This window comes from Equus caballus, chromosome 21, assembly GCF_041296265.1.
Source record: "Equus caballus isolate H_3958 breed thoroughbred chromosome 21, TB-T2T, whole genome shotgun sequence".
NCBI lineage: Eukaryota > Metazoa > Chordata > Mammalia > Perissodactyla > Equidae > Equus > Equus caballus.
The window spans coordinates 52,849,282-52,866,880 of NC_091704.1; the positions used below are offsets into that span (position 1 = coordinate 52,849,282).

The 17,599-nt window shown below is 36.1% G+C and overlaps 1 protein-coding gene across 1 annotated transcript in view; it reads left to right on the forward strand.

Moving 5' to 3' along the window:
• Positions 1–17,599, forward strand: part of CDH10 (cadherin 10) — a 169,695-nt gene that overhangs the window by 107,336 nt on the left and 44,760 nt on the right. Inside the window, exons 3-5 of the mRNA XM_005604335.4 lie at positions 12,566–12,860; positions 14,404–14,523; positions 14,956–15,123. Of these exons, the coding sequence (XP_005604392.1) occupies positions 12,566–12,860; positions 14,404–14,523; positions 14,956–15,123 (583 nt within the window). The remainder of the gene's footprint in view (positions 1–12,565; positions 12,861–14,403; positions 14,524–14,955; positions 15,124–17,599) is intronic.

Below are 17,599 nucleotides of genomic sequence, written 5' to 3' on the forward strand. Positions count from 1 at the left end.
GCAGTACGATTGCTTATGGTGGAGTCTGGGTCCTCCCATTCAAAGGAAAATATCTCCTGGAACTTGGGATCCAATGGGATGCAGAAAAAAAGCATCATTTAAATGCAGCATTGTATAGAACCTGCTGTCCCCAAGGAGGTTAACTAGCAAGGTGTAAGGATTTGGCACTACAAGATGTAAGTCTCAGACTCCTTCACTGACAGCCCTAAGGTCTTGAACAAATCTATATTCCACTACTCCTGGCTTTGTAACTCGCAATATTGGAATATTCCTTGGGGATCTCCATGGCCTGATCAATCCCTGTTCTAAAACCCTATTGATTACAGAAAGGATTCCTCTGATGGCCCCTGGTTTCAAGGCATTGTTTTACCTGGGGCCAGTGATCTATCTGCTTCAATGTTACCTTTACTGGCATGACACTGGCTGCTTGTCCCACCTGTCCTGTGCCCATGCTTCTGAGTTAACTTGGATTAAGACACTTAGGGGACTCTCTTGCTTCTCAGGGGCTGGCGTCTCCTGTAATAGGGCCATGAGCTCAACTCCCTGACTTTTAGGGTCTTGGATCTCTAGTTTATCTTGTTCCCAGTTTATTGAGGCCCCTAACTTAGATAACATGTCCCTCCCTAGAGGGGAACAGGGAATACAGAAAAGAATCTTTCAGCATTTTTGATCCTGATTCACAGCTCAAGGGCTCCAGAAACCTTTAGGTCTCTCCTTTTCCTGATATTCCTTTTATGTCACACTTTTGTTTTGGAAAGGTTTCCCTTTGAGTGTTCAACGCTGAAAATGTGGCTCCAGTATCCAGCGAGAATTCAACCTGCTCTCCTCTCACTGCCCAAGGCTTCTCAGGGGAGATGAGGATTTCATTGCCTGAAGCCAACCAGGGAGTCCCATGGCCCTGTCACATCTCATCTGTAGTCAAAGGAAGCTGCCGTGGCTCGGTCCTGTTCCATCCCTTCCCTCTCTGGGGATCGTGTGGATAATCCTGCCACCACTGCCCTTCCTCTTTGCAGTCTGCACACTGATTAGCCCCCAACTTTGTTGGTGGGCTTCTGACCCCTTGGTGGGGGCCGGAATCACTCACCCATGGCATCTTACTCCTCTCCCTCGGGTTGCCTTGAGTAGAGTGGAGGGCCACAGCTGACAGGATGGCTCACCTTTTCATCTTCTTGTCTTCTTTTTTATCCCGGTTGTGGAAGACTCTAAAGGCAGCCTCTACTAACTGTGCAGAATTAGTATCAGGATCTATAGCCAACTTTTGGAGTTTCCTACAGATGTCTGGAGCACTTTGAGATATGAAATAAATATTAACAACCACTGTACCGCCCTGGGTCTCAGGGACCCAATTCGTATATTGCCTGAGGCAGTCCTGCAGCCTCAGTAAAATGGCAGAGGGGTTTTCCTCAGGGCCTTGTTGGATCTCCCTTAATTTAGACCAGTTATTGGGTAGCTGGCTTACCATTTCCATGGCTTGCAAAAGCAGACTACAAGAATGTCCTAACTTTTCTTGATCTTCAGAGTCATTGAGATTCCATCTAGGGTGAACCCCTGGCATAGCCTGTTCACTAGACCTGCAAATGTCCGATCCTGGGTCACATTCATTATCTACTTGTTCTCTAGTTTTTAGCAGAATAGCTGACTTTTCCTTGTCTGTGAGGAGGCTAGTTAACAGGCTTTGAATATCTGCTCAGGTTGGATTATGTTTGGAGAAGATTCCCTTTGTCACATTCATGAATTCCTCTGGATCAGCCCTTAATCCTCTAGTGTATACTTTCCAATTGTATACATCAGAGGTGGAAAAGGGGGGAAAAACATTAATAAGTCTACCCTCACCATCAGGGACCTGTCTCAGGGGAGATATCCCAGGTTCGTAACTGGTTGCCAATCTAGTTGTACTATCTGGAAGAGGAGGGAGAAAGGTCTTTTTTTGTTGGAGAGTCAAATTCCCTGTAGGGGGATTGCCCAGTGGGGATAGTAAAAGGTTTGGCCCTGAATACACTGGGTTAGGGACTTTGGGGTTACGGCCTCTGGTTTGAGTAGGGATGTGATCTGAGTAGATCTCTCAGGGGTCATCAGCTGCCCTGATGGTGGGGCTGAAGCTGGAGTGTGTGAGCGGAGTGGACTGTGAGGTTGACCTGCCTTAGCCCCACATTTCCTGACTTGGAAGAGTAGATCCTCCTCATCAGAAAGATCTTGTAACATGGGAAGTATTTTCAAAGTCTTAGGTCCAACTTTTAATTTTCAAATTCTGTATTTCCTTTGTAACCCTTCATTTTGATATAGTGCCATGAAGCACTGGACATGGGGCTTTCTTCCCATTTCTTGTTTTTTTTTTGAAAAATAGATCAAATTGTAGTAGCTGTTAAAATTTAGAGTCCCATGCTCTGGTCATTTTCCCCATCCTCCAATGAATATTGAGGCTAGGCTGTATTACATAAAAAGATCATCTGCTTTTGGATCAACGCAGAATACCTGATTACCTTCCACTTCTGGAGGATGCAGTCCAATAGGCTCTCCTCTGGGATGGAGCTTTCCCCCAGCCCTCATATTCTAGAGTCTTTTCTTATGGTCTGTTTCCAACTTCCAAGAGGCAAGTTTTAGTGGTCACTGGTGATACAGATGCCACAAGATTTTGCCTAAAGATGTAGCACCCTAGTAGCCTGAAAGTAGACGCAAGATAAGTAAAAGCTAATGTTTGGGCATCCAAGTGGATCTAGAAGGTCAAGTACTGGGGATTGAGAGCTGTCTATAAGGGATGCCTTTTGAATCCTTGCTCCCACCAGGCACTCCCAAAGAAGTGGACTGGGCAGAGGGTCTGGAGAGGCCTGACTAAGGTATAAGATTTCAGACCAAATGTCTCACTTTAAGGAAAGAATGAGCTCAGTTGTAAGATCTTGCTTTGTGAGCCCAGGAAAAGGTCCTCTCTTTTGTTGACCAAATCTTGTAAGTAGATGACGAAAGAGACAAAAGTACCTCACTGAGACTTGGGGAGGTGTTCTGGGAGGGAAAGGACACCAGTTGAAATCCTTTATCAGAGAGTGAAAGGGCAAATAAAACTGGTGGGTGCATGGGTGCTGCATTTCACCCAGAGAGTGACAGTAAAGAAAGCAAGGAAAAGAGGGGGACCTAGGAGTCCAAAAAGCAGGACTATAGAAAAACAAGATCAATGTCAGGCATCCCCAACCAAAAAGACGGACTCAGTAACTCCAGAGGGGCCTCAAACCCACACATTGTCACTCCAGGACTCAAATCTCTGGGAAAGACTAGTCAAGGGTCGAATTGCTCCCATTTTACCAGACCCAGAGCTCTTAGGTTTCCCAATGGCTGGGTCAAGCAACCCATCAATTCTATAAGTTAGGATTAAATGTATTTTGTGGCACAACTTAAGGAAATAACTCGTATAGCTGTGCCATGGAGTCAGCACCACTTGCTTCTGTCAAGATATCCTCTGAGCAAAGTGCTCAGTGTAGCTGCTGGGTCTCCCCATGGGGGCAGTGATGTCAAGCCAGTGGCACAAGCACCAAGAAGGGAGTCCTCCTCGTGAAGTCCAATCCTCAACTCCCAGTAGCGTGAACAGGGTAGCCTGAGTGTACTACTGCAGCCCACTGCTCTATCCCTTGGAAACCAGGTGGCCAGAGGACTAGAACCTCAGGGATAGAAGTCCCTTGATGGTCACCAAATTTTGTCATTGAACCAAAGTAGGTTCACTTCTTGGTGAATTGAAATCAAAGACTTCACCAGAAGTAGTTGTCACACAAAGTAAACTTTATTTGCAGCAAATAAAGAGACCACAGGGAATCCCTTCCAAAGCCATGGCTCCTGAGCAAGGGAAAACAGGTACCTTTTATTTTGGATGGGGAATGAATGTTTAAAAGGGAGCTTTCATCATCAGGTAGAGGTGGGTATTTGCTGACAGTTTGGAAACATGCTTCTGCATATATGGCATCTTATGGTAATAAGGCCTCTCTTGCGGTGGAGTTTGGACTGGTTCAAGGTGGTTGGTGATTGCATCTCTTAACATAACTAAAAAACACCTTTGAGAAACAATTAAGGGCTTCCAAAACCTCTTTTGATTTACTCAGGGCAGTTCATAGGTGACAAGTTCACTTTTGTGCAATTCTATCCTTCCAGGTTTTGGTTTATTCAATTGTTGTTTACACTGCCATACAGCCTTGGCAATATGACATTTTTTGTAATCTATCTGGCTGTTCTATATGTTGTCAGTTGGGATGTTCTCCTATTATTATTATCAAACTACCGTATCCTACTCTTAAGATAAATTACGGATGTCTACAATGACTTGTCATACGATTTCAGAGAGAAATTTGGATTTGCATTTCTATCCCTGGCTCTTCACTGAAAAATTTAAATTTGTCCTCTGATAATCTATGTATATATCATATTCCACTGATCCAATCTTGTAGTTAACTGGAGTTTCTATCTAACTTGAAGTCCCAATCTTTTTCAATATGAAGAACAGAATTTTCTTTGCATATGTTTATACTTAGAATGTAATTGCTGATTCCCACTTCTCAATATGGACTTCTAATTCCATTAGACTCCATTCAGAATATTAAACCTTTCCAAAGAAGTAGCACAAAATGAACTCTTTATTCCTCATGTCTGTGACATTTGACTGTGATGTCCATTTCCTTCCACAAATAAATAATTCTGTATTATGTACTGTAAAATATTGGGAGTCCAAAAGAAAAGAAATTTAATTCTTATCCTCAAAATAAATATATTTGTAGTTCCATGAAGACTTATAAAAATAATAGTTCAAAATTTGTACAGGTGTTATGAAATTTTCTATATATGTATACACATATATATATAATTTTATATATATATTTTATGCATACATATACAGACAAAATTTTATATTTTACATATATAAATATATACATATATGTATATACACACATTCATACAAACACACACAAATTATAATTGGGACACAAAAGAAAGAGATTAATTTAGCCTTACAGGAGTTTGAAAAAGTGCTTCATATAGGAGATAAGTCATCAAAATAGGATCTTTACAGATGAGTAAGAATTTGCAGGGTGGATAATTAAGGTAGTGGTGGAGGAGACAAGTTATAAAGGCATGATATTGTTTCATAAATTTGGGGAGTAATTTTCTTCATTTCATGAAGATATGAATGTCTCTCAGCCAAATGAGCAAACCCCTTTCCTGAGGAGAACATCTACCTGATTTCTCTGTTCCTTCTTTTGTATAAAAACATAGAAAATTGATCTGGCATAGGAGTTTTTTATTTAATAGTCTATGGCTACCTTTCAGGGGGTATTTGTGTTTCCTGATACAGCATATAACATTGTTTTTGTATTTTGTACCCAAACACATACACACACACAAACGTAATTTTTTTTCCTAGGATATCATTCATAGCCCTTTTTTTAGATTCTCATTTCAGTCAGTGCCTCAAAAAATCCAATAACTGTAAAGATTCAGACCCCTTTTAATTTTCCCCCTCCTTGATCTTAGCCCCTGTAGACAGCAGACAGCTGCCTGTGTCTTCTCCTTTGGGCATCCAATCATATACTTGTCATTCTGTAGCTTTCAAGATAACAGCATCTTTGCAAGCCTTAGAAACCAAACAGCTTCAATGCTGCCTCTATGGCAAAATTTCTGAAACTTCTGAGTCCTAAAATACCGCACTTAGGATTCGCATCATTCTATTCAATTTAGTTTAGTTCAACCAGTTAAAGAAACATTGATTTAAATAAATTCCTTCAATAAACACCTCTTCCTGTCCCTCTCCTTCCTTTCACACCTCCTGTCATCACACCTTTCTTGGTGAAAAGGAGGGAGGATAAATTCTCAGCTGCCTCTGGAGCCCATAGAAAAAAAGTGATCAGCCTTTATTAATTATTCTCTAATTTCTTTTCACCTTATTAATCAAAGATGAATCTCTTGGCTTTAAATATTTTACATTTACTTAGCGACTTTTTAGGCATATATTTACATATATCCCTATATTATAAATCCAGGATGCTTAAGAAGAGTTCTTCAAGTTGTGGAGAAAAATAAGGAGTGAAATGTTCAATGTCATGTTCATTGACATTGAAGGGGATACTTTGCATAATTTAGTGATTTTCGAATCTATAAGAAGGAAGATGCCAGGCTTCTAAAGGAATATGAACTTTTTCTAAAATATTTCCCCTATAACTCTCTTTGGAAAGGATAAAGTAATACATTAGAAAGAATGTGCCCACTGTGTGTTATACATACCATGTAAGGTCTTAAAGCAGATAATGCCCTGTAAAAGTATGTTCATGCAAAACTTAAATGCATACCTTCAATGCAATCTTGGCATCCTTACAGTACTGGCAAAGAAATGTACCCTAGTTGAGACAGTTCAAGATGTGAGTTAGCAGCAATTCTAGCAGGAGTTATCTTCTTTAATTTTATAGCACTCTCTGCAAAGAAATCTGACCTGTTGTAGCGTCTTGAGTAATTCCTATTGCTCCAAATAGAGCACCCAAAACTCCAAGATGATCCCAGATTGGACTCACCAGTCAGGGGGCCCATAAGCACAAGACCAACTTTCAACAGGCTGCACTCTTAAAAGATCAAGTAAAAAGAGGAAACCCTAGTTATTAAGTCCGGAACTCCCCTGGAGCTTTTCCTCTTGGAGGAGATCTCTAGAGAACCCTCTCAAAAGTTGAAAATAAATCACTTTAATTTTTTTGGCAGAACCTAAGCTTTGCAGATGTCATTTTCCATCCATCATTTAATCCTCTCTGCTCACCTCTAGTCCCAGAAAGAAATTGTTCAAGAAAGTCTTTATCAATCTAAATCCTATATGTGACGTATTTTTAAATTATCGTAATTGTTTTTACGATCCATTCCATGGATAAGCTTTATTTCTCCTCCCTATTTCTATTTTTGAAGGAAAAATTATTTCATTGGGATTCATAAAAATTGGTCTATATTTTCCTATATCATTAATATTAAAATAATACTCAGTCTCACACTGTAAGCTTCACCTACTCAATTCAAGATTTGCCATCCCTCTTCCCTCTTTTCCCCCAGTCTCAACAAAATGAGTAAGTACTTATTTCTGACCAGATTGTGTTTACTTGGTTTAACATGCTTTCAGCTGCTTTCTGATGCTGGGCCATGTTCACCAGTATTTTTTTTTCTTGGATGCAGATTTAAAGTTGTTTGATTTAGTGCCTTATTTTCCATTTGACATTATGTTACTCACTAGAGCAATTAGAGCAAAATGCTAATGATGATGCTACCACACAGCATATTTGCCACATTCTGGGTTGTTTAAAACAAATATAGCATATATTGGCCGTTTGAAAGAACAGCAGGCATAAAATTATCACTGTACATTAGAAAATCCATTCAACAATTTCTGAAATTTTCGAGTTAATAGACACACACGAAAATGCGAAATTGTCAAATCAGATAGTAAATGTTACAGTCTTTGTGGTTCATTCATCAAAATTTATCCTTTAAAGAACTAGTCTAACCATTATAAATATAATTCTAATATAGTTCTACAAATATAATTCTAATTTCTTCTACTGTCTTTTCTCAATTTTTGCAATGGAACTAAATACCAACAATTACCAATATCCATAAAGGTGTCAATATTATAAATGAAAAAGACTCTGATAGCAATATAAATTCCTCTAAACTAGTAATCAGACTTTTACTGGCAGTATTGGCAGATATGTTTTTTCACTTTGTAAAACTGTTCTTTATTTTTTTTCTAGCCAAGGTGAAAAAATAAGGTAAAATCTTTTATCAGTTATCTTTCTGGTAACAAATTACTTAAACTCTCTATACTTTGTAGACAGATACTTTGATTATTTTTTTAAGAATATTTCCTCATTTAATATGAGACACTGAGAAATAAAAATGGACTGATGTTAAGAGGAAGGTATTCCGCCAACACAGCACCTATCCTGAAGTGTTATCTTAATTTAACATCTGTGTGATAAAAAATTGATTGCATCTCAATTTCTTCCTCTTAGAAAAAAAGAAGGCCTTAAACTAGATAAGCCACAAGACCCCTTTTGGTTTACAAACTTTCTTCTAGGCAAATATCTTAAGATGACGAATTATATGAAATGTTACAGACTTATCAGAAACCTGCCACATTTAAAATTACCAGGCTTGCATGATATAATTTGTGGTTAAAATATTTCTTAAAATTCAATGGGCTGTTTAGTTTTAATTATTAATCTACTCACTGTAAGCAAATGAGTTATAATTAACCACATCTAAATTAAAAAGTTAAATAATAGGAAAATGACTTTTAAATGTGCAGCACAGTCCCAGTTGTTCTATTTCCATTAATTGTCATGCATCTTGCCATGTCCTTTATCTGCTTGTGAATTTACAAGGAACACAGCAGGTTGTGAATTTTTAATAGGCTTTCCTCAAGGAAAGAAAAGGTCAGTATTAACATAAAATTCTTCTTAAAGATTTGTGGCACAAATGTTTCACACCGGAGAACAGGTGTTACTGAGAAACTAAAGCCACAATACTCTGACATTTTTTCTATGTTTAAAGAAAACTTAATGTCTCACATAATAAAATAGCACAAGGTCAAATCAATATAAAAGTTATTTCAAAAGTAGACGCTGTAAGTTATTTGGCACATGATCCATAATCCCACTTCTCAGTATGTAAACAATTAATTTTGTTCAATTAAATGTTTAATAAATGTAAGTATTGATATCTAAGATCCAAGTAAAAAAGGGAAAAGTAATGGGAAAGCTACAGTTGTAAGGACTAACGCTTGTCTGATCATTATTTGTAAATGAGTTGGAATGTGAAATAAAATTCTATCATCCACACAAGGAATGAGAGAGAGTGACAATACTAGTGTAAGGATTGAAAAAGTATCCAAAGGAAGGGATAATTAAAATAATAAAGAGAAATTTAAAAAGATGACGGGGAGCTGGGGCAGGAGACTATAATTAAAGAACTTTGTCCATGGTGTCTTTCTGTAACTGTAAGGAAATCATCATCCACATACCTGTTATTACTTAGCTCTTGCCTCCCATCGGTTCCATCTAGAGGAGGAAGCAACTCCCCAAGTCTGGGGAGCTCTGGAAGTGCATCTCTCTGCCCTATGGTAAATGTCTGTTGTAATTTCTTTACTTGTCCAGTTCTTAAATATGTTCATTTAAATTATATTTTGATAAACATGAGCTAATTTCAAGCCCTCAAATATGGTCATTTTGGTCCTTTATTCTAGTGTTAATGTTCAGTTATTCCCCTCTGTAAGAAAAGAAGGTACTTTTTTTTCATGCAAGCTTTCATGGTTCATAAAACATTTCTTGTAAGTCTGGCTTCTTAAAACCAAAACTTACTAATTTGTATGTCTAATTTGTTTCTCTTTATTATATTCCCATTGGAGAAGGTAGCAATCCTTTCATTTCTGATTCTCAAAACCAGTCTGACTTCCAGCCCTCATCTCTTTGATTCCCCATACCGTGTTCCATTTTCTAATCCAGCAGAAACTCCCACAGCATGTGGTCCAATTACAGGATTTAATTTTCTCTCTCTGTAGTATGAGTGAAGGTAAGAATCCTGCTGTGATTCATATTCCAAAACTGAGCTCTATAAAAATTAAAATCTCACCATACTAGTAACTTTTTTGCATGTCTAACTGATTAGAATAACAGAACCGGTCTTAATAATTCCCGTCTTTCCTTATATCCCTCACTACCCTGAATCTATGTTCTATATTCATCCAGTATTCTTTATGAGATGTAAAGTTTGTAAAATGCAAAAAATTTCCCAGATTGAAACCTCTACTCATTCTTTATCAGGTAGTTTAGGTGTTATATGCTTAAGGAAATCCTCACTCATTCCCATGGGCGAATTTAGGGGCTGTCCTGTGAATTTTTATTACACACAGTATTTGAATCTTCCATGGAACTACAATGGAATTGTTGATTTACTTTTAAAAGTACCTTATTCTTATGAAAGTAAAGAGATAGTTCTCAATTAAAACTGCTGAATAATAGATAATAAAAATCATAACTGTCTATTACAATCCACAAAGTTATCTGATCAAATGATTGATAATATCAATAATCTTTTCTTGAATTATTTTGATTGCCAGACAGAACAAGAAATATGCAACACTTACACCTGCCATTTGGAAAATTGCCACTGTGTTGTGCATTCATATAATTGGAAAGTTTCCCAGCAACTCTGTGCATTTTCAATTACTAAAACGCATCAGTCTTGTGACTTTTTGAGAGTGGTTCCCTGGACAACACAGTCTTATATTACTTCTGAGAGCCTTTTGGTTAAAAGCAGATATTTCTTGAGTTTTTCAACCTTACTCTATTGTTTATAAATAGCTGAAAATGCAGTGAAAAACTATTTGTTACCTGACTTCTTTTTCTCCAAAGTACATATCCATTTGGGATTTTTCTTTATCCATTATATCTGTAATGAGTTATTTGTCCAGAAATCAGAAAAAATGATATTTGATCCAAATTTGATAGCTAAATGCGAATTACTATGAACCATTAACCGAAAATTAGACTGCTTTTGTAGACACAGCAATAACCAGTGATACAATATATTAGGCATGTGTGTGTGTGTTTTAAAATATTTATTTAATTTAAACAGTTTTGATGTCCATATAAAAATGTTTCCTGGTCAAGGTCATTGACATGAACTCCCATAAAGAAAAGAAATAAAATTTTCTTTAAATAGAAACTAATCAATTTAATGTTTCTAGACATAATTAGATGAAAATGTTTGTTGATGCAAGTAATCTAAAGAGCAAAAATAAAACCTATGTAGGTAAATATCTAACTCTATAATGTTTGGCATAATTTAAGGATAATGTATCTTATTTTTAATTCTCTAGGCTACAGGTTGGTGTGCCTACTCTGATTTATGAATATACTTTATATGAATATTAAAAAGCAAACATGTTGGTGATGATGTCTAAGTTATAATAAATGCTTTGTTGAGATCTAGAAAATCTACACTTTATTTTCATATTTCTTACCAAATAAAAAACAAAATAAAAATTTAAAAAACAGAGTCTCTTATTGCAAATAATAAAACTGTGATCATAGCATAGAAAATGTTCATTGGTTGGGTGGTACAATTAAAGAAAAACTTATAATCCTTGTGTTTTACAAAGCCACGCTCTGTTCCTCCAATGGCCAAACCCCTCCCTTCAGGGTAAGAGTTCCATGGGAGGTAGGGGATATTCACATCTGGAACCTGCACATCCATTTCCAGACTGTGCTCAGGGTACTTGGGACCAATTATTCCCTGCCCAAACATTCCTGAGCTTGCTTCAAAGTCCAAGGAGGGTTTCTTCTCCAGGTCAGTCACCCAAATGCCAGACTCGCTCACTGTTATATGCATCCTTAACCCCTAGTGGGCATCTAGTAAAAGACACCATAAATGGAATTTGCCCATGACACTGGGCTCCTGGGCGAGCATTTGCACTGGGATGGGTTGAGCACTGGACTGAGATGTCCACATGAATGCATGCTCTTTGACAAGATGACTTGGATTCTGGAAGATTAGTGTTGTGGGCATAGGCTGGGAGCAAGAAACAGACTTGCCCTGCATTGTCTTGTTCCTTCACAGAACTTGCTTAAGTTTGTTGAGAAGATAGATTGGACAAGGTAGGAGGCTAGATAGAACATAGATTTTTTTTTGGTGAGGAAAATTGACCCTGAGCTAGCATCTGTTAGCAATCTTCGTCTTTTTGCTTGAGGAAGTTTGTCCCTGAGCTAACATCCATGCCAGTCTTCCTCTATTTTGTATGTGGGATGCTGCCACAGCATGGCTTGATGAGTGGTGTCTAGGTCCACGCCCAGGATCTGAACCCGCAAACCCCAGGCCGCTGAAGCAGAGTGTGCGAACTTAACTAATACACCACCAGGCTGGCCCCTAGAACTTTAAAATATATAGCCACATGTTATATAGACATCTATTTGTACTCTTACTCTGAGGCCCGCAAATATTTATGGTGTAGTCACTGTCTTTTGTATGAACCAAAAAATGATGCATAGTGTTTCTCATGTAGGAACTATGTCTCATACAATTTTGCCTGTCTCACAGTTCTTAAGATATCACTAATATCCCAATGGAAATGCAATAACTAATAATAAATTTGTAGGAGATGAGTTTCCTGCATAATGTGAGTAAAAGAATTTTCCACTCACAGAAATAGGTGAGAGAAACAATGTTTACACCAGCATGTCGAGACTGATGACTTATGTCTTTGTCAGGAGTTATTTGCCTATGAAAATAGTTATTTACCAAGCAAAGCACAGAGAATAGCTCTGTTTGGCTTATTTTTATTACTTTTTTCCATTTAGAATAAAAATCCTGCTGATATATAAAAGGCTAGTCCTGTTGTTTAAAGTATATAGATGAGTGTGATCATACGTATTCAACTCTCATTTCAAGAACTAAGATAACTGACCCCATTATTCAGTGATGGGACACGAGAGACCTTCTTTGAATTCTTTCAGCATTATGTACCTTTAGACATTCTCATGGATATACACTTTTTTATTTCCCCTAGCTTCATTCAGACCAAGATAAAGGAGATGGATCACTCAAATATATTTTATCTGGAGATGGAGCTGGGACTCTTTTTATTATTGATGAAAAAACAGGTGACATTCATGCCACAAGAAGAATTGATAGGGAAGAAAAGGCCTTTTATACTCTACGTGCACAAGCTATTAACAGAAGAACTTTGAGACCAGTAGAACCAGAGTCTGAGTTTGTGATCAAAATCCACGATATCAATGACAATGAGCCAACATTCCCAGAGGAAATTTATACAGCTAGTGTTCCTGAAATGTCCGTTGTAGGTAAGTTCATGTACAACATTTATGACGGTAATCAAAAAGTATAAAAATTAACAAGAAATTCATAAAATTCTATGATCAAGTAATTGAAATCATCTTTGATTCCCAACTAAGAGTACATATTTAATTTCCTAATTTAGGAAATGATCAGAATAAAAGGGATGAATGCATTTTTCACTTCCTATGGATTTGTAAATCTTTACAATGCAAATCAGTAGACACTTTCCTCAAAAATCCAAGAAAATACTATTGAACTTAGTAGAAAACTGCAAAAATACAATTTTTTGTCACATGGATTTAGATAACAGCTGTGTAAAATTTTGACTCCAAATATATTTTAGGTACATTTAGAGCACCATAGATATAATATAGGGTCTTTGCATATGTTCTCTATGTATTCGTTAGTCATAATTTGCCTAGAGTTTGTTTGAATTATCTAGATAATAAGAATGATGTAATTGATTAGATTAACTAATTCTTTCAAATTAAGTATTTGAAAACATCCTTTCATTATAACTATTATATATAAAACTCTGCCAGTATAAATCTCTTATTCAAATAAACCAGTTGAAAATCCACAGTTAATCACACACAGATACAGATTTAAAAATTTAGGTTGTGGAACCTGTAAAACAGAAAGTATTAAAAAAACTAGAAGCATAACATTCAAGAAAATGAAATTTCCCTTTTCAATGTAAATAAATAGAAGTTGTATTTGTAGGCAAAGAAAGTTAAGATGGCTTTAATTTTTTAATCAAATAGAGAATGACAGAAAATTAAACATCAGGAAACAGTGATAACATTTTTAGAAATATGTTTATGGATTTAGTAGAATAAATGCGTTTCTCAAATGTGGGAGAAGTTGTGCAAACTGATGAAACAGTTCTGATACATTTTTTCTTGTAACAGTTATAAAAGCCAATTTGCAAGTCTGCATTTCTCAAAAGCATTGTTCTGGGGTTATCATTTAATATTTACTTCAGTAAATCCCAAGGACTTTTGACAATTACCTGACTATAAAGCCCTTTTAAATATCTTGAACTTTATTAAATAGCTTTTAAGAGTTCGTGGAACCTGGGATCATCTTGGTTTGTTTCTAAATTTAGAATTTAATCTATTCATAAAATTGTATTCTAGAGCAGATGTTAATTATTTTTATAGTTAATTAGTGGAGGGGGAGAAAGAGGAGCATACATACTCCTTTGTGATTAGACATGCCCTTTACACAAAACAAATCTATTATGTGACAATGAATTTAAATATCAAACCTGAGCATTTGTAAAGTGACTGCATTTGTTATAATCTGATACACTGTAGCATTGTCTATTGCATGCGTGAAATACACCTGTTAGCTAAATATTTTTGTAGTTGAAACCAGAGTTTGCATGTAATAACGCTATATATGTGATTTTCCTCTAAATTGTATAAATGTTTCTTTAAGAGGTCATTATTAAAACCAAAAATCGTTCAAGTCTTCCATGAAAACCAGTGCTTTTGCTCCTCCTTCTGGTACTGTGCAGAACTAAGCTGAATTTGGATACTTCAGGTACTTCTGTGGTGCAAGTCACAGCTACCGATGCCGATGACCCTTCCTATGGGAACAGCGCCAGAGTCATTTACAGCATCCTTCAAGGGCAGCCGTATTTCTCTGTGGAGCCCGAAACAGGTCAGGAATCATGAATCAGTGTTTGTTAATTTAATAGTCTTTATGCTCTTTTTACGTAGAAAGGAGGGGGGAAAATACGAACTAAACCTTAACGTTAATACTCACAGAAGAGTGATGATGCCACTCTTAAAGATTTAAGAACTCAAAGTTGAAAGGTTGAGTCAGCTAATGGAAGTATACCTGTTTTATGTGTTTACATATGGGTTTAGGTCTTTGTATAGCACACATGGTGTTCTTTTGGAAATAATAAAAAGCACCAATTGTGAAATATTTACACTGAATCACTTTTGCAACTTCTAGATAATAAAAATTAACAGCAAACATATATTTTGTCTTTCAAAAATCACTACATTAGGTATACAATTTGTGGGCTTAAGCAACTAATGATTGAGATTTTAATAAGGATAACACAGTCTTTATATTTTCTTCAAGGTATCATCAGGACTGCTTTACCAAACATGAACAGAGAAAACAGGGAGCAATACCAAGTGGTGATCCAGGCCAAAGATATGGGCGGCCAGATGGGAGGCTTGTCGGGCACCACCACTGTGAACATCACGCTGACAGACGTCAATGACAACCCCCCTCGCTTCCCCCAGAGTAAGCTGCCTTTAATGGTCTTTCTGCAGGGCAAAAGCCTTAGCGTTAGAAAATAAAAGAAAGGAAAAAAGCGATTGATCATTTAATCTAAAACACATCAAAAATGTGCTACAGAAATGAAAAAAAAAGAAAAGGTAAATATGCTGATGAATTCACTGTTAATAAAAGATGACAATTAAATATTTCAGATATACTTCAGAGACAGGGAGATCTATGACCACAAAACCTCTCCGTATACGTACTCTGCATCTATGATTGTAATGCCAAAGGAAATAATGTTTTACTAGAAAACAAACTAAATCATTCTTCTACAGTGAGTGTGTTTATTTCCACATGGAATTTAATAAGGAAGATCCTAACTTGAGGGTAAAAGTGTTCAATGAAAAATCTAATTTGTCATATTATAAAGACTTAGCAAGAAAGTGCTACATGGGGGAACCTTGCAAACTAATCAGACTTGCACTTAATATGACTGCGTCAGATTTGCATTGAATACCTCTGTGTTTGGAATAGCCATCATCCTAAAACATTTTGTATTCCTGATCTATTTATAGATCTATTTTGTGTTATAAAACTAGCCGTTCATATTTTCACAATAGGTCAAGAATAGGTTAAGAGCCATTAGCTTCCAACCATGTAATACATGTATTTGTTCTCCTTTCTTATACAAATTTGGTAGACATGCAGCTAGAGAGGATGATATTAGGTCTCAGTGGACACTCTCAAGACTCAGCCAATTGCCTACTAATCTAAAAGATCCTATACTTCAAGATAAAATGTCATGTTGCTGGGAATGTGGCATAAAATGCAAGCTCTACTATGGTCTATATCCTTGATTTTTAGCATTTGCTGTGTATTAACTTCTAAATTGATCCTCCAATTTTAATTAGCTTTTGGGCTATATACCATTGTGATAAAGTATTAAAATGTAGCTTTTTGTGTTATTTATGTCTTTACACTAAAGACTATTATGCAGAAGGAATTATGGTCTAAGAATTGACTGTGTTATTTTGACTGTTTAAAAGCATTTTACCTCTCTTCCATGCTATTTTTATCTAACTTTGATTATTAATATTGCATGATTTGAATTGAATTGTTTAAAATCATGTGTGTGGAAAGATGATACCATTCAGATAGAATTTTCTTGGGCAGACTAATCGTATGCTTATGTATTTGTGCTGATTCTTTTGTTAGATATTTATGGTCCCTGCCCCTCAGGTCTGCTCTTGTTGTGTTCAGCCCAAAACACAGAGAGAAGGCCGTTCCTTTATGCTCTTTTCAAATCATCAGGATTCAGCTCCAGGTTACCTCAGAATTGGGAGAGAAAAGAAAACCAATAATAATCCTTTATAGTTCTTTTGAACAAGCCTAAACACATGCTTAGTTACATTAAAATTCAAATTTCAAATTTTATGTGTATATCTGACCACCTCTTAGTGTAAGCCTGTTATCAGGAGAATGAATATGCAAATCCGGGAGAATAACTGATTAATTATATAATCTACAATGAGCAAAAAATATTCCTGTAAAAAGCATTTTATCAATAATAAATAGCCATTGAGAAATATTATATTTTAAATGCCCAAGAACATATATACACGTGTCTAAAATGCATTCCATTTAAAAATGATGCATTCAATGAGAAAATTAATAGATTCTAGTTAAATGGAAAAATTTGACATTTGAAAGAATAATATCCAATGAAAATTCATTTTATTATTTTTTCATCTATTATAACACCTTTATTAATTCATTCAATAATTATTTCTTTTCCTTTTGTTAAGTCAGAATTTGAGATTGGTATCTGGTAGGCATGTTACACAAGCCAGGACTTAATAACAATAATAATTAATAATAATGTAATGATAACAAAAAGAAGCAGCAGCATAACTTATATTTTCTGAATGGTATTTTTATTGGACACTGTATCAAGTTATTTGTTGACCTGCTTCATTAAATCATAATAATCATTCAGGTCAGTCTTATGATCTCCATTCTACAAACGAGAAAACAAAGGTTAGAGGCATTAAGGCTAAACTGGAAGTAATGGCAGAGGTTGGTTGAAATCCATGTCCAACTTCAGATGTACAACACAATACATTTAGAGAAATTTTAGAGCATCCTGTATCTTGTCTCATTATTTTTTAATTATAGATGGAAACATAATTTATGGGTTTTTATTTTCTCAATTATCTTTTCTGCTGTGAATATTTGCAACCATATCTTACTATTGGGAACACTCAGTCATGGCAATTAGAATGTTACTTGATAGTCTAAGTCATCTAACATCCGGAAAACTACTTTTTCATTTCTAATATCATTTCATTAAATAGCCAAAGTTTGGAGAGAGTTCCACAGTTTATGAAGACTTTCATATGTAGCATATCATTGAAAACTCACAACTAACCTGTAAAGACCATTGTTATTATCCTTATACCCAATGTACAGAAAAAGTAAAGGAGATTCAGAGTAGAAA